At 29.4% G+C, this 17,134-nt stretch overlaps 5 protein-coding genes across 9 annotated transcripts; 2 read left to right on the forward strand and 3 right to left on the reverse strand.

Moving 5' to 3' along the window:
- The first annotated feature begins 53 nt into the window (after nucleotides 1-53).
- Nucleotides 54-7,667, forward strand: LOC103578622 (GATA zinc finger domain-containing protein 14). The gene is made up of 7 exons (XM_053743193.1): nucleotides 54-417; nucleotides 539-610; nucleotides 956-1,393; nucleotides 1,468-1,722; nucleotides 1,787-1,976; nucleotides 2,035-2,251; nucleotides 2,333-7,667. Exons 3-7 carry the CDS (start codon nucleotides 1,011-1,013, stop codon nucleotides 5,557-5,559), a joined length of 4,272 nt encoding a protein of 1,423 aa, XP_053599168.1. The 5' UTR covers nucleotides 54-417; nucleotides 539-610; nucleotides 956-1,010; the 3' UTR covers nucleotides 5,560-7,667.
- A 675-nt stretch (nucleotides 7,668-8,342) lies between these two features.
- On the reverse strand, nucleotides 8,343-11,972 carry LOC103578591 (ATP-dependent zinc metalloprotease YME1L). Of its 3 annotated transcripts, none has more exons than XM_008559723.3 (6): nucleotides 11,689-11,972; nucleotides 11,030-11,158; nucleotides 10,547-10,972; nucleotides 10,244-10,490; nucleotides 8,791-10,049; nucleotides 8,343-8,705 (listed from the first exon to the last, which is right to left on the reverse strand). In XM_008559723.3, exons 3-6 carry the CDS (start codon nucleotides 10,934-10,936, stop codon nucleotides 8,517-8,519), a joined length of 2,085 nt encoding a protein of 694 aa, XP_008557945.1. In that variant the 5' UTR covers nucleotides 10,937-10,972; nucleotides 11,030-11,158; nucleotides 11,689-11,972; the 3' UTR covers nucleotides 8,343-8,516. The 3 variants fall into 3 exon arrangements, with proteins under 3 accessions (XP_008557945.1, XP_008557944.1, XP_014300688.1); XM_008559722.3 differs by lacking the exon at nucleotides 11,689-11,972 and adding an exon at nucleotides 11,388-11,681 and having other exon boundaries at nucleotides 8,346-8,705; nucleotides 10,259-10,490; XM_014445202.2 differs by lacking the exon at nucleotides 11,689-11,972 and adding an exon at nucleotides 11,388-11,681 and having other exon boundaries at nucleotides 8,346-8,705.
- A 77-nt stretch (nucleotides 11,973-12,049) lies between these two features.
- LOC103578588 (leucine--tRNA ligase, mitochondrial) lies at nucleotides 12,050-16,685 on the forward strand. 3 transcript variants are annotated; one of them, XR_008403329.1, is made up of 6 exons: nucleotides 12,051-12,306; nucleotides 12,368-14,219; nucleotides 14,281-14,765; nucleotides 14,827-15,050; nucleotides 16,456-16,530; nucleotides 16,595-16,685. XR_008403329.1 is itself a non-coding variant. In XM_053736906.1 (5 exons), exons 1-5 carry the CDS (start codon nucleotides 12,202-12,204, stop codon nucleotides 15,267-15,269), a joined length of 2,673 nt encoding a protein of 890 aa, XP_053592881.1. In that variant the 5' UTR covers nucleotides 12,050-12,201; the 3' UTR covers nucleotides 15,270-15,284. The 3 variants fall into 3 exon arrangements, 2 of the variants coding, with proteins under 2 accessions (XP_053592881.1, XP_053592883.1); XM_053736906.1 differs by lacking the exons at nucleotides 16,456-16,530; nucleotides 16,595-16,685 and adding an exon at nucleotides 15,263-15,284 and having other exon boundaries at nucleotides 12,050-12,306; XM_053736908.1 differs by lacking the exons at nucleotides 16,456-16,530; nucleotides 16,595-16,685 and having other exon boundaries at nucleotides 14,827-15,132.
- Nucleotides 14,940-15,871, reverse strand: LOC103578587 (gamma-glutamylcyclotransferase-like). The gene is made up of 4 exons (XM_008559718.3): nucleotides 15,731-15,871; nucleotides 15,366-15,664; nucleotides 15,134-15,238; nucleotides 14,940-15,030 (listed from the first exon to the last, which is right to left on the reverse strand). The coding sequence occupies exons 1-4, from the start codon at nucleotides 15,851-15,853 to the stop codon at nucleotides 15,000-15,002; spliced, it is 558 nt and encodes a 185-aa protein (XP_008557940.1). The 5' UTR covers nucleotides 15,854-15,871; the 3' UTR covers nucleotides 14,940-14,999.
- LOC103578589 (gamma-glutamylcyclotransferase-like) lies at nucleotides 16,121-17,098 on the reverse strand. Its single transcript, XM_008559720.2, has 4 exons — nucleotides 16,829-17,098; nucleotides 16,454-16,752; nucleotides 16,266-16,370; nucleotides 16,121-16,205 (listed from the first exon to the last, which is right to left on the reverse strand). The coding sequence occupies exons 1-4, from the start codon at nucleotides 16,949-16,951 to the stop codon at nucleotides 16,184-16,186; spliced, it is 549 nt and encodes a 182-aa protein (XP_008557942.1). The 5' UTR covers nucleotides 16,952-17,098; the 3' UTR covers nucleotides 16,121-16,183.
- Nucleotides 17,099-17,134: the final 36 nt, after the last annotated feature.

The following is a 17,134-nucleotide window of genomic DNA, read 5'->3' on the forward strand; positions in this document are numbered from 1 at the left end:
CACAGAAGCGTAGCGCAACAGCAGCAGAAAACGAGAAAAACAGAAAAAGTAGATTTACATATACGTATTTATGGTACAGTGCAAAAGATGGTGATGGTGTACAGGGTATACACTTAAATATATACCTATATACCCATAAGCAAGACCAGCATAAAAAATAATAATGAAAAAAAATTAAATAAAACCCAAAAAGAAAAATAAAAATCATTAAAGAAAGTAATAGTAATAAAATCGATAAATTTAAATCCAGTGAGAAATTTAATTAAATAAACAAACTGAAAAGTGGATTTTTGTTTATTCCGATAAATAAACTAAAAAAAAAACGTTAAAATTTATTTGACATAATTTTTATGATTTAATTAAGCTACCTAATATATAATATTATATATATATGTATACATATTATATATTAATTGTGTATGTAGTAAAGTATTTGTGATTATTAAATTTAAATAACTAGCACTAGAGTATCGTGATAAAAATTAAAGAACAATTTAAAATTTTTAATGTGTCTTCTGTATGCTGTATTTTGCTGTAGCTGATGCATGGACAACAAGAAGCTCCACCGCGCGATTAAAAGGCGGCCCCGTGTTCACTCTGAGTATTACATGTAATTTGTTATTTTATTCATACAACTAATTGTTATAAAAAATTCCATTTTAAACTTCCAATTTTCATTTTATTGATAATTGTAATTTATTACTTCATACTCATTAAAAATATTTAATTGATTAGACTGAGTACAAAAAAAAAATTGAATTTGTTCGTAAAATACAGACGTGAGTTTTTTTATTAATTTTAAAATTCGCAATGTTAAATTGCGAATTACAAACTGATATAAAAAAATGGAAGTTAATAAAACACGCTGTCAATTATTGAACCTCAGCGTAATTTAAAATAAAATAAAAAATATAAATAAATTAAAAAAAAAAAAATAATAAAATTATTTATCCAGATTTTATAAATAATTCAAGTTGGAGTTTAAAAAAAAAAGTGGTGTTGGATGTAAGATGAACATGAACAATCATGAGAGGCCGAAAATTGCCCAGAAAAGTCACAGGGCCAATGAAGACAGTGCCTTTGACTCGAGAAAAATAAAAAAAGAATCCAGTGAGGTTAATTGTGCCGATGGAGATGTCAATAAAAACTCTAATGTCTATGATACTACGACAGGAAGAACTACGACGCCTAATAATTCATTAATTAATGATGACAATTCGACACCAACATCAATAACAACTCGTGAGCGTAATTCCGGTTCGCGTTTGTCCAATGGCTTTCATCCTGACATTCAGGATATCATCGCTGCTAAATTGTCAAACTCGAATTCTCATGGATTATCATTGTCTGCTAAAAATGATAAGATTCGACATCTCATTGAGGACAGTATCAGGTTCGTTTCTTCGATTAAAATTATTATCAATTTTTAATTACTATCGGTTTTATATATTTGTATTTTTTTTTTAGTGAGGAATCAAAATTGCGTGTTCAAGAAATTTATCTACAAGTTGATCAGCTGAAAATAGATGAAAAATTATTACTGTACCTGAAATTACCAGCGTCATTGACGAATCCTGGTGGTACGGTTGATCCACTGAGGCAGCCGTTGAATCCGCTTGGTAATCGGTATGAAATTCATCAAACGATAATGTGGATTAAAACCCATCTAGAAGAAGATCCTGACGTTTCGTTACCCAAACAAGAAGTCTATGACGAATACAAGTACGTAATTTATTATTAATAATTATTATTATATTAAAATAATGAAATGTTTTTCGATCGATAGCATTTTTTGTATCAAAAATTCAATGAAACCTCTGTCGACTGCTGATTTTGGTAAAGTTATGAAACAAGTTTACCCGCGAGTACGACCACGTAGACTCGGTACTCGCGGTAATTCACGTTATTGTTATGCTGGGATGAGAAAACGAGTAAAACTTGATACTCCAACACTTCCTTCAATTATTGGTGTCACGGTAATTATTTATTTAAACTAATAGTTTTATAAAAAGTTAACATGTGATTGTAATGCAGGATGAAGATGATTCTGAAGAATCATTAACTGAGGAAATGCTTGGAGCAGCGTCAATTTTAATTCGTGAATGGGCTGAAAGTACACTAGGTCATAAATTTTCATCATTAAGCGGCTTGGCGCGTCACTTAGTTGACAATCTGTGTGTTGATACTCGATCGTTGGCTGCTGTTTGTATTCTCAGTGCCTCAGTGGATGTCGAAAATTCATCAAACAAAAGTTTGTTTCATTTTTTAAAATTTAATATTGTACTAATTTATTACTAAGGGTAAAAAAACTAAATATAAATTTGTAAATTAGTTTTAGAGACACCTCTTAAGTCATCAACACCAATCGGTGGTAAATCTGGAAAATTACGCGAAGCTCAAATACAATTACAGAAAAAACTTCAACAACGGGATCAAAAAAGTCGAAACTCCGAGGCGATTATAAATCAGCCAAAGGAAAGTAATAACGGGGGTAGTGAAATTGTTAAAAATTCAGTCGGTAAATCGTATAAAAAAAGTAGAACTAGTTTGTCTCAATCACCGCAAACAACAAATTCAACAGCAACTGTACCAATTAAATCATCATCATCATCATTAATTACTACAAATCGGTCTAGAAAATTATCCAGGTCTTGTAGTCAGACTAGTACGATATCACCACAACTGAACTGTGATAATTCAGCTGGGCGTACGTCTGTTGAGCCTTTAAATGGATCTTCAAATGCTAGATCTTGCACGAGTACGCCCAATGACTCAATTACCTCACGAGATAATATTTTAACAGCAACAACAAACAAAAATTCACGGAAGCGTGTTAGTCTAGATCAAGCGCGTCCAAGTAATGAAACGAGCCCGGAAAAACAAGCGAAGCTTGACGGCGACAACCAAAATAACGATGATTCAAAACTGTCCCTATCGTCAAAATTGAAGCAACAAAATTCAAATCAGCAACGTGCTAATAAACTAACAGTCGTCTCACCAGGTAATTTAAAATTTAAAAAACTCGATATTATTGACGATAACAATGTTATCAAAATAGTTAAATGCCGTGATAATAATAATATACTTATAGATAATAATCGTATTATAAAATCTAATGGTCGTTCTAGTGTTTATGATAAAAGTATAATAACTCCTGTTATTGTTGACGATACTGCAAGTATTTTAATAAAAGATCAAATATCTACTTTACAAGATAGTAATAGTAATGCTACTGATACTGATAATTTTATAGATAATAATAAAAACGATAAACTGACTACTATTGATACAGACGCACTTGATGATTATTTAAATGGTGGTAATAATTCCCAAGAACCTGAAGAAGAATTACTGCAATATTTCAAACAATCAAGTTCATCAAGTTCTGATAATGATATTACCTCATTGTCATTAATTAATAATTGTAATAGTACTATTACCACTGCTTGTACCAATACCACTATTATCAATACCACTAATTCAAATATTATTGCAACTGATGTTGATCAAACATCAAGATCTGATAAAGTATCACAGCTACGTTTAATATTACAACAGAATCTCAAAGATGGTACAATTAAAACAACGGATATTATTAAAAAACAAAATAATAATGATAATATTAATAATATTAATAATAATAACAATAATAATAATAATCAGATAGGAAAACGTCAAGTACAAAAAAATGATATTATATTACCAACATTATTAAATAATCAGAATAATAATACTAATAATAATAACAATAATAATAATACTAATAATAATAATAATAATAACAATAATAATAACAATAATAATAGTAATAATACTAATTCACGTAGACGAGTTAGCTTTGAGACAAATGTTATTGAACATAATTCTCAACTAATAAATAATAATATACCAACAATAAATCCAGTACCACCAAGTCCAAATACACGCCGTCATATATTTAATTTTACTCCAATATCACCAGGACCTCATTCACCAATAAATGGACGTGCATCAAAACCTAATTCAGCAAATGCTAGTCCTTTTGTATCACCACGTAATACACCAGTACCCCGATCAAGAAGCAATATAGCTAATGTATATAGATCGTCACGTAATAATTTAAAATCATATTCACGGTCAAATTCATGTAGTGCAACATATATTTGTAAAAATAATACCGATAGTACTGACACGTTTCTCGTTCCGACAAGTAGCAATGAAACAATTAAATTGTCACCATCATTGTCATCAGCATCACCAGCGACAACAACAGCAACAATATTGGGGTGTAATAAAACAACTCAAGTACAAGTTTGTGGTAATATTGGATCAATAACATTGGGACCAGATGATAATAAATCAACATTAGTCTGTACATCATTATTATCAGATGTTAATCCACAGAAACAATTACTTATTAATTATCCGAGTCAAGAAAATTTATTAGAAATTAAAAATATAAATAATAATAATAAATCTACGACAACAACACCGCCAGCAGCTGCTGGAATACTGACTAGTAAACCAGCAGATCAAGAAATAAGTGAATTATTATTGAATAGTGTAAAACAATACAATTATAATAACAGTGATAATTATTATCGTTCGCAGTCAGTGCCATTGCATCGTATGTTTAATCCAACGCTAGTATCGCCGATATCAATGCAGTTTTTTTCAAACAACAACAGTTTCAATCCATCGACAAGTAGTTCTGTTGTACATACACCGGTGCCCAGTGAATATGATGATTTTGGTTCAATAACTGGACAATCAGATAGTTATTTGTTGGACCAAGTTGATGCTAATTTCATAAATGATGATCAATCATACCTTATTGAAGACAAAGCAATATCATCAGAAAATATAAACAAAATATTTGATTTCTTCGATGAGGACAATGACAAAGATTTGAATAATATTCTAAATCAACAAAACAATGACGCTGAGGATGATGATGATGATTATGAAGAAGACGATGATGATCATAATCACCATCATGATGACACCAATTTAATCATACTTAACTCGTTGTCAAGTGCTGGTAATATGGGCATGCAGGAGACGATGCTCGATCCTTCGACATTGAACCCCTCGTCTATTGATCCGTTTGAAAAAATAATAATACACCAGCAGCAGTCTAGATCGTATCCTAATACACCACTGCCTCATTCAGTAACGACAGCAACTACGTCAACCTCAACAGCAACAACGACCCCACCACCACCACCAGCAATATCGGCATCTTATCATCAGTCATTTACGGAAGACAGCAATGGACCACGTTCTTATCCACCAACACCTTCATCGCATCTTATAGGGTCTCAGGATGTTTATCAAGAAACAAATGAACCGATGTTGTCAAGTCCGACATTGAATTCATTGAATTTACATGTTACTGAGCATGGTAACAATGATCCAACGGATAACGTCTGTAGAAATGTTAGCGATTTACTAGAAACAAATTTTCTTACTGATGGGGACGATGACGACGGACTTGATCCGCTAAGTAATTTTGATGGGTTGCAAGATGTTGATTCATTAGCACCGTTATTTAATGAAGTATCTGATACTAATCGTTGATTAATTAATTTTAGTTATTATTATTATTATTAAACATTAAATATTTAAATAATAGATAACGAATATCAACAAATTAACGATTTAAAATCGTTTTAGTTAAGCAGGCTGTGGCGCAATATATACCAGTGGCTTTTTATTTTTTACTTCTATTAGTTTTATTTCATTTTTCATCCAATCACTTGAATTAACAAAATACGAATAAACGATAAATTGTCATTTTTTATTGACATGTGATAATTTCATGTTTTAAGATTCTGCATTTACTGTATGTTTGGTTTTAAGGGTATTCTCAAGTAGTGCCTTTCCCATACATTTTAAAAATTGTATTGGAATTTTATCAATTGGCAGTTCCAGGTCATTAAGTATTTTTAAAAAGTATGGAGACACTGCCTGAGAATGCCCTTAAAAAAATAATAAATATTGATAACACCGACATATATATAAATGTATGTCAGCAAAGCAGTTGCCCGGTCACGGGATATTTTTTATTGAAATCCAAGTTAAATTGAATGAATAAATTCAACGTGATAAAAAATAATAATAATAATAGTTATAAATAAATAGAATACACTAAATATTAGTGTAATAAATATAAAAATGAATAATTAAAAAAAAGTATTTGCAATTGAGATTTTTTTTTATCGACGTGAAAAAATTTTTTCAAGATTGATAATTTAAAGAAAGACAAATCAGCATTGAAATAGTTATTAACAGTAAAATAAATTTAACTTTCATTTTTTTTTCTTTTTTAATTAAGAAAAATAAGATCGTATTTAAATTATCAATTGTTTAGAGTCCGCAATCAAAGGACTTACGGTTTAAGTGTAAAATGTATTTGTACAAATTATTTAATAGTATATATATATTTTTTTTTTAATACATTTTTTTGTATGTATAATTTTAACTAACTATAAATACTATGCAATTTATTTAGTAATTATTATTTTTTAAACGGAAATTCGTAACAATTGATAACTGGAAAAATTAAAATTTTTATTTATTGTATACACAGGCAAGGATTTTTTTGGCGCCAAAATTTTTTACTCGTCCCGATTTTTTTGAATTATAAATTGAAAATAAAATTTTCTTGAAGCGAGAAGAAAATTCTTACGCTAAGAAATTTTTTCGTTCTAAGAAAATTTTTCTCTTCAATTTATAATTCAAAAATTTCTCGCGCCAAGAAGTCCTTTTTCTGTATACTTACGATCAAATTTGTATAGTTAAAATATTTGTTATTCAGAAAGTAATTAACTTTTTTTTTAATCTGACCAATAATTGAATGCTATAAAAGTTTAAATCAATAAATGATATTTTGAATTTAGCGCTCTTGGTTTGTTTAAACAAGTACCAAAAAAGTATTAATATATTTCATACAGTAATGAATAAAGTTTAATATTAAATAATTAAGATAATAAACATTTGATATTAATCTTTTTCATTGAAATTTTTTTTCCTTTTGTATTAAAAAAAATTAAAACTAAATTATAAAATTGAAGTAAATACGAAACTAAGATTACACGCACAAAAATAATTTTTACATTAGGTAATATCTATAATTAAAGTCTAATCATGTATAATCGGGATTCTTATTATAAAAACAAATATGATAAATAATATAGGAATTAAATGAAAAATGTGTTGGTAGATAGAAAAAAATATATAAATACTGGAGATCAAATTACTGTGGAAATGATTAATATTAAATTTGTAATGAACGTAATCGAGCTTATTGACAACAAAAGTTGAAAAAATTCAAGTGTTTCGGTACAAATTAATTTCTTTAGTTATTTCATAAATTTCATGTGATTTGATCAGCAGTAATACAATAACTATATCGTGATTTATATTAACTAGTAGAATTGCATGATGACAAACAATAGATCAACCCGTTCCTTATTTATTTTTATTTTCACTCCAATATTTTAAAAATTATTTGTCCGATTGCATCTGAATCCCGATAGATTTTTTTATTTTTAAAATTATAATTAAAAAAAGTTTTTGCATAAATTTTTTTTCTTTTTTATAACAAATGATTGAATACTTAATAAGTTAAAATTATGTTAAATAATTTAAAAAAATATAACTTTTGTAATTAGTGCAATTAATAATTATTATTTATTATTGATAATAAAAATAATAATAATAATAATTGAAAATGAATTATGTTTAGTAAACTGTGATATTTGCGTGAATGTATGTGTGTTTTGTGTATATATGTAATTTTTACTTTAATTTTAATCAATCAGGTTTATTTTTAAATATTATCATTATTTATTAATATAAATAAACATTTAACTCACAGATTATCATATTAATAGTAGTAATTTATAATGATAAAATAAAAAACGGCTTGAATAATTGTGGTAGTTTGCAATCGTAACAATTTTTTTTTTGTACTTTTTAATTATTAAGTCATTAAATTTTTTTATTTGTTTAATTTTAATAAATAGCGACACTAATATTAACAATTCATTTTATTATTAAATAATTTTAAGTAGTATATGTATATATATATACATATAAATATGATTTTGTATTATTTATAATTAATAATGTATGATGACAAAATAAAATGTTACATATTGTATGGCCTAAATAATTACAATCTATAATTAGATTAATTTAATAACTTTTTTATTATATAAACAAATATATATATATATATAAATATATTAGACTGTGCCACTAGATTTATTTAACAGAACAAATTTTGAATCCAAAATGAGTATTTGTTAAAATAAAAAAAAATAATTGATGAAATTAAAATTATATTAAGTCACAACTCAAAATAATTCATAGTAAATTTTATAATTTATTTATCTACATAATTATGTATTATAAATTTTAATTAGATTGTTTTTAACATTTTATTTTAATTATTTAACACAGTTGACAAAGTGAAACTTTTTTTTTTTGTTATTAAACACTTCAGTCTTCATTAATTACAATGAACAAATTCACATAACATTTGTCGGTACATCTATTATCGGTGTTCTCTTATCACCAATTGATTCAACTTTTTTATCATTCAAAAGTGCTTGGACTTCTTCAGCGTCGAGAGTTTCATACTTCAGTAATGCTTCAGCAAGAAGCTTGTGCTCTTTAGCATGAGTTTTTAAAATTGATTTAGCTCTTTCATAGGATTCCTGATAAATAAATACATAAATTAATTAAAATTAATAACAATAAGTCTCGAAGTTGGTGTCTTTGGAGGGAACGAAAAATACAAACCTGTAAGAGACGTTTAACTTCGCTGTCAATAATTTCAGTTGTATTAGGACTATAATCGGAAGTATTTTCTTGTCTACTATTTTTGATTTCAGATCTGAATCCAACTTTCTCTGACATACCGTAATTTTTAACCATCGCTTCAGCGACTTCTGTTGCTTTCTGAAGATCACTTGATGCACCAGTCGTTACTTTGTCTGGTCCAAAAATTAATTCTTCAGCAGCCCGACCTCCAAGCATCGTGTCCATGCTCGCTAAAAGCTGTGACTTTGTTTCATGATAGATATCTTTTTTAGGTAGATAGCTTGTGTGACCAAGACTTCCAGCTCTTGGAATAATTGTTACTTTAGCTAATGGATGTGCTTCCTTTGAATAATAACTAACTAATGCATGACCGGCTTCATGGTAAGCTGTTATGCGATTTTCTTCCTTATCCGGCATACGTCCCTTTAATTCAGGACCTAGAATAACTTTTTCGCGAGCTTTTTCTAAATGATCCATCGTAACATAATCAGCTCCTTCGATAGCCGCTCTCAGTGCTGCCTGATTGATCATCGTTTCGATGTCAGCTCCTGTAAATCCGGTTGTCGCCCGTGCTAATGCATCAACATCCAATGATTTAGTTAATATTTTAGTTAAATATAATTCAATTATTTCTTTTCTATCTTTTAAATCTGGTTTATGAACATAAACTTCAACGTCAAAACGTCCTGGACGTCTCAGTGCTTGATCTAAATCATCACGTCTATTAGTGGCACCTAGTACAATAACGCCTTCATTTTGATGAAATCCGTCCATTTCAGATAATAATTGATTTATTGTTTGATTGGCATAGGGATGAATTACTGAGGTTGTACGTTTGCCACCAACGGAATCTATTTCATCAATAAATACAACACATGGCGCACGTTCTTTAGCAGCTTTGAATAAATCGCGCACACGTCTTGCACCTTGACCGACTAAGATTTCATCAAACTCTGGTCCAGCAGCATGGAAAAACGGTACGTGTGCTTCGCCAGCAACTGCACGGGCTAATAATGTTTTTCCAGTACCTGGTGGTCCGACTAATAAAACTCCTTTAGGTAAACGTCCACCCAGTGCCGAAAATTTATCCGGGTTTTTTAAAAATTCAACTACGTCTTTTAATTCTTGCTTGGCTTCAGTTACACCCTTGACATCATCAAAGGTAATATTTATTTCTTCTGGGTCGATCGCTGTATGAGATCCCAATGAAATTCTAAACATACTTCCGCTGCCACCAGCTATTGGGTAAAATAAAAAACAAAAACTAATTAAAAAATAAAGAAAATAATTAAGTAGTAAAACAAAGTTATCAATAAATTAAACTATGATACCTTAATTGCTGTCGTAATTATTATTATAGTAAGTTAATTAAATGAAAATGATTTAAAAAAAGAAAAAAAAACATGATAATTTCTACATATGAGATACTAACATTTTTTATACACACCCGCAAATGATAGAAAGATGAGGAATACTGTTGCAAACATCAGTACTTGCTGAACTATTTTTAACCATTTCCATGAGCGTGCTGGTGATTTTCTGTCATTTCCGGCAATATATCCTTCAGCGAATGCAACTTTGATTCGTTGTCTGTCCGAGCTTGATAATTCCTTGTTGCTGAGAATGTTTTTTAATAACTCGAGATCCGCTCGGTCGATTGACACCTTTGGCTTTTCTTCCTAAAATTTAATTTATTTATAAATATATGAATAATAAAATATGTAAATAAACTTACTCCTAATTTCGAAAGCCCAATCCATGCCTTGAATCGACTGGTGAGTGTTGGATTTCTTTCTTTCTCAGCAGTGACATTACGATTTGTTTTAAAACCACGTGTTGAAATAGTTTGTCCTGGTATTGCTGATAAATAATATAACAACTGCGCTCCTCCCTTGTCACCAGAGTAAATACAAGGTGATGAATTAAATATAAAACCGCGTTTATTATCATTGAAATTAAAGCCTGATACATATGACACTTTCCAGTTCATGTCATTGATTGATCTAGCAGAAATTCCTCTATCAATTTTATTCAAATTATTATTTAATTTACGGATTATTTTTTTTAATTGTGATTTTTTAAATCTTTGGGACGGCTGTAGCTTTAGTAATTTATTGGGATCCATATTTTCCCACAACAGAGCATTTAAATTTTTTGACGCCTGAAATTTTAAACTTTATTAATCATGTTCACAAATATTTCAACTGACGTTTCTTACTTCATTCAAACTTTCTTGGCAAAAATGGTCACTATTTATACTTATATCTACATGTTGTTTATTTATTCGTGAATAATTTGATGATTTCGGTGTACATGTCGATAATAACTGAGTCAAGTGATATAACACCTAGAAATAATAAATAATAATAACAATATTTTTATTGTGTACTAAAAATTTAAGACAATGCGAAAGAAAATGTAAATTTTTAAATTAAAACGTTACGTAAATTATTATAAATAAATATGATGACAAAATAATAAAATAATATGACGTCTTAATAATAATGACGAAAAGAAATATAGTTGAGAAAATAATAAAAATAAAAATAGATACAATTTAAAAGTTCTTGCATCACCTGATTATGAGATTGCAAAGAAATCATTTGCAGTCTTAAGTTTGTTATTTATTTAAAATAAAAATGGAAGTAACTATTAATTATCAGGATAAAAGTAAAACTAGGTAGAAAAAAATATATTCGATTATTATTGTTGTTGTTATTGTCTTAATTAAACAATTTAATGACAACAAAATCGTTGGTTAAAATGTCACAAAACACTCGACTGCTCTCAACCTCAACCTCACTAATATAAAACTCAAACCTCAAAACAGAGTAAAACGGAAAGGCTCAAATGATCACGTACACACTAATTTCTTACCACTAGATTTTTTAAAATAAATTTCGCATGATGTCCTTAGTGATGTCAAGTAGTGATTTTTTTTTTATTTCTTCAAGTTTTAAGGAATTTTCTTCATCATGGAACTGGCTGCACTGTTATTTATTTAAAAATATTGTGGTCGCTTTTCAATTCAAATCTAAAATTTAATCAAATCTTATCAAATTTAAATCGTAAAATGAATTGGAAATGTTATCAACATCTAGTTCAGTATGGAGATTTTTGCGGGTAGTGTTTAAAACTGGTATAGTTGTTGTGTGGTACAGTTACTTGTGGTAGGCCTGGTTGTGGTTCAGTTGTCGTAAGGTACAGATTTTTCCGGTACACCTATTAATGTGCCGTTCAGTATTATCATGACAATGCTGCCAATCAGACGGGAATTCCTTCTCTCCCCTCTTCATGTTTTTAAACTTTATCTTTGCTAAGGATAAAAAATGGCGGCACCCACGTGCCAGATAGAAAATATATAAACAAAGTCTTAGTCAATTTTTGAATATGAAGTACAGTGGACTTAATTGTTTGAATTTAAATTCTAATAAATTGAAACAGCATTTATTTTATAATGTTTTACGTTCAGCATCAACTGGACTAGGATTATGGGTAATCAATAAAATAGATTTTATTGTAATTGATAACTTCTAATAAATATATACATTTATAGGATTTAAATGTAGACAATGAAATTCGTCATAAAATAGAAGATCATTGGAAAGATAAAATTTGGTCAAGTAAAATCAAGGGCAATGACAGCGATAAAGAAAAATACTACGTCCTGTCAATGTTTCCATATCCATCAGGATCACTTCATATGGGACATGTGCGCGTTTACAGTATAAGTGATGCAGTATCACGGTTCCATAGAATGAAGGGTAAGAACGTAGTCCATCCAATGGGTTGGGATGCCTTCGGATTGCCAGCAGAAAATGCAGCAATCGAACGCAATATTGATCCTAAGGAATGGACTGACAGTAATATAAAAAATATGAAAGAACAATTAAATATTCTTGGCTGTGATTTCGATTGGGAACGTGAGTTTGCGACTTGCAATCCAAATTATTACCGCTGGACCCAGGAATTATTCCTCAAACTCTACGATTGTGGGTTAGCGTATCAGAAAAAAGCGTTTGTCAACTGGGACCCTGTTGACAAAACAGTTCTGGCTGATGAGCAGGTTGATCATGATGGAAAGTCATGGAGATCTGGTGCTAAAGTTGAAAAGAAGTTATTGAGACAGTGGTTCATACGGACCACAGCTTTGGCCAAGTCACTTTTTGATGGTCTTGATGATCCGATGCTGAAAGAGTGGCGGGATATTATTAAAATACAGAAACACTGGATTGGTGATTGCAATGGGACATCAATGGATTTTAAATTAGTATTTGATTCACCTGATGATGCTGATAAACCTGATACTTTTAACATCTGGACAGACAAACCAGAATTTATTGAGCATGCGAAATTTGTTTCAGTTTCACGTGATAATTTTCTAGCTAAATCACAAATTGATAATTTTACAGACATAACAACAAAATATCTTAATGCTAAAGTTATTAATCCATTTAATAATGAAGAATTGCCTATTTATTATACAGATACAATGAAATTTTCAAAGCTACGTGATAATCATATTGGTATTCCAGGTTGTTTTCAAGCTGACGCTGATTTTTGTATAGATAACGGAATTACTTTTGATAAAATCGAGGAATTGAGTAATGAAGAAATAGAGAATAAGCGTAAGATTGTTATGGAAAGAGCGAAAGAATTAAGAATTGGTGGTTATTTGGTCAGCGCGACACTCAGAGATTGGTTGATATCACGGCAAAGATATTGGGGCGCACCGATTCCTATAATTAATTGTGATAAATGCGGCAGTGTTCCAGTACCACGTGATCAATTGCCAGTTCTTTTACCAGAAAAATCATCTAGCTCAGATTCGGGTATTCCCAACTTAAGACAAGCAACTGATTGGCTAAAAACATCTTGTCCTAATTGTGGCGATGATGCCACCAGAGAAGCTGACACAATGGATACTTTTGTCGATAGCTCATGGTATTTTATGAGATTTATTGATCCACATAATGACAATGAAATGTTTTCACATGACAAAGCTATGAAATATCTTCCGGTTGATTTGTATATCGGTGGCAAAGAACACGCGGCATTACATTTATATTATGCGAGATTTATAAATCATTTTTTGTTTACTCAGGGTCTTTTACCAACACGTGAGCCTTTTAAACAATTATTGGTACAGGGAATGGTTATGGGTAAAAGTTTCCGCGTTAAAGGTAGTGGTAAATATTTAAAAGAACATGAAGTTGAAAAACAGGGAAATAATTTTATTGAAAAAAATTCTAAACTTCCGGTTGTTGTTGCTTGGGAAAAAATGTCCAAGTCTAAGTACAATGGTGTTGATCCTATGGAAATGTTTAAGGAATATGGATCAGATACCACAAGATTAATTATTCTTGCTGATGTTGCACCAACGTCTAGCAGAAATTGGTCCGATCAAAGTAAGAAATATATTTTTTAAAAATTTAATTAATTTATTTATTAATTAATTAATTTTTTCAGCGTTTCCTGGTATTTTTAATTGGCAACAACGATTGTGGTTATCAATAAGACAACTTTTGATAAGCCGTAATGGTATTGACGTAGAAGAAATTAAAAATACGATACCAGATACTGAAAAATTTATAACAGAGAATGAGTATTTGTTTAATAGTAGAAATTATTATATAAAAGGTGTTACATTTAATATAATTGGATCACAGCAACTGAGTGTCGGTATTTCTAAAATGCAAGGCCTGACAAATAGTTTAAGAAAAGTATCATTGAAATGTTTGACTCACAGTTCAGAGTACGAACGCACATTGGCTACGCAAATAATAATGCTCGCACCTTTAGCTCCAAGATTTGCATCTGAATTATGGAGCGGATTTTGTTCTGCTCCCTACCATTTAGTTAATGATGATTTATTTATACAGAGAGACAAAGATGTTCTCGAACAAAAGTGGCCAGAAGTTGACAGCAATTATGAATTAGATATTGATGTTATTGTAAGTTTATTTTATTTTAATTATTATACATTTTATAAATTAATTATATAATTATTTATAGGTAAATGGAGCTCATATTGATACTCTCAAAATTCCTAAATGTAATATTGAAAAAATGTCAGGAGAGAATGTAGCAGAATTAGCATTGCAATCCGAGGCCGCTAAAAAATATATAAAAGATCGTAAAATTATTGGATTTAAATATCACTGGGATCCAGATTGTGATGGAAAAATTCAATTCCAAGTATCACTGAAGCCTTCAAATCTAAAAATAAAAACTACCGTGTAAATATATATATTTATATTTATTTTGTTATTTTATAATTTGTACAGTTTGGTTTAAAATATATATATTTAAATAATCTTACCCAATGGGAATGGGAAATTCTTGGCCATTATGTCTTGTAGAATTTAAATTTTCTATATATTTTTTTGGTAAATCATGTTCTAGTGCACCTTTGATTACTGTTTTTCTATTTATAAAAAATAAATTACAGCTTATAACAGTTGAAAGTAATTGAAAATTTTTAAAAAGTGGGGGAGAGACACTGTCTGAAAATGGTCTTATTATTAAAATAAAAATGTATGATGAATATTTACAAATAAATTAGAGAAGGTCTACGATGATCAGGTAATTTATCCAAAGGTACATTATCTTCAGGATCAATGGTCATTTTATAAGTACGACAGTTAAATATTTTTCCATCAACTGTCGTAACACTAACTGTCAATGGTTTATAATTACCAACATGTACTTCTTCTTGTCCGTCTAAATGCTTGATATCACTGATATTTAATTCCCACATAACTCCCCATACATGTGAGCCCGATGCTTCTACAATAGTTGCCGGTGATGCCTCCCAAACCGGAGTATATCCACAAAAATCTAATCTATAATCCTGATGAATATTTATTTAATAATTCATTTACTTTAATATTAAGTGAATAAATAAATAAAATTATACTTGTAAGCAAGCAATATCTTTATACCGCGCAGTTGAATTAGCAACAAGTAATCGCGATGAAAGCATATTACTACCATAAGCAAAGTATAAGAAGGTTTCCATCATAATCATTGGCCCGTTCATACTGACGATTATTTATTTATATTACTGGAGATAGTAATTTACAGTTATCATAATTTATGCTTCATTTTGTTTTGTTTCACCCGTTTTTTATCATTAAATCATTTATTTATAGATGATAAATCACAGTTATTTAGACAATGTAGTTGCTATTAATTTATTATTTATCAATAGTTAGACAATTATTATTATTAGTAAACTTATTATCGCGTAAATATAAAATTGATATAATTTTTAGACATAAATTAAATTTTTTAAAAATGTATATATGTACGATTATATATCAAAGTCTAAAGATTAGTGAATTAACACTGTTTATTGTTCAATTCCTAGTTATATATCACAAATGTTTAATCTGAAAATAAATAAATAATATATTATATCATAAGATATTGATTTAATTATAAAATCTTACTCTTTAAGTATTATAGTTTCATTCCAATTATGTTTTATATTTTTTAAAAATTCAATATAATCACTTGGTAACTGATGATCTTGAGCGCCGTGTACAATAACTTTTCTAATGAAATTAATAATAATTAATTGGTTATTAAGTTTTCATAGTTATTAGAGGTATCCCCAAGTAATTATAGTATACTTTACAGGTAAGCTAATGATGGTTGTCGATCATTAGGTAGTTGATTCAATTCAACAATAGGATCTGGATCAGTAAGCTGCTGGTAAGTACGACAGTTATAAATTTTACCATCTGAATTTGTTACATTAACATTTAGTGCTTTATAGTATCCAGCATCAACACCTTCCTGACCATCGAGATTTGTTAGATCTTCATTAGGTATTTCCCAAATCACTCCCCATACATGAGAGCTTGGAGACTTGACAATCGTGCCAACGGATCCACTCCATACTTGTGAAAATCCCATAAAATCTATTTTATAATCCTGCATTTTATTTTAAGCATTAACAGTTTTATTTATCCAATAAATCCATTAAATATAATAATTTAAATTCCCTTACTTGTAAACGAGCGATATCTTTGAAAACAGCTCGAGGATTAGCAATATGCAGCCGTGATGAAAGTAAATTACTTCCATACGCGAAATATAAAAATGTACCAGCCACTATTGCTGATCCGTACATAATGTTTATGTCTAATGCCAACGGTTTTAAACTAACTGGTGATAAACTGATAGAATGGATATGAATATCTTTTCATACTTGTTAAATAACTAATTCTAACAAAATTAAAAACTCGTTTGTTTAATATATTGCATAATTTACTACTTAACATACTATGATAAATGTATTTTAAGTTTTCTAGTA

This window comes from Microplitis demolitor, chromosome 2 (genome assembly GCF_026212275.2).
Source record: "Microplitis demolitor isolate Queensland-Clemson2020A chromosome 2, iyMicDemo2.1a, whole genome shotgun sequence".
Taxonomy (NCBI): Eukaryota; Metazoa; Arthropoda; class Insecta; order Hymenoptera; family Braconidae; genus Microplitis; species Microplitis demolitor.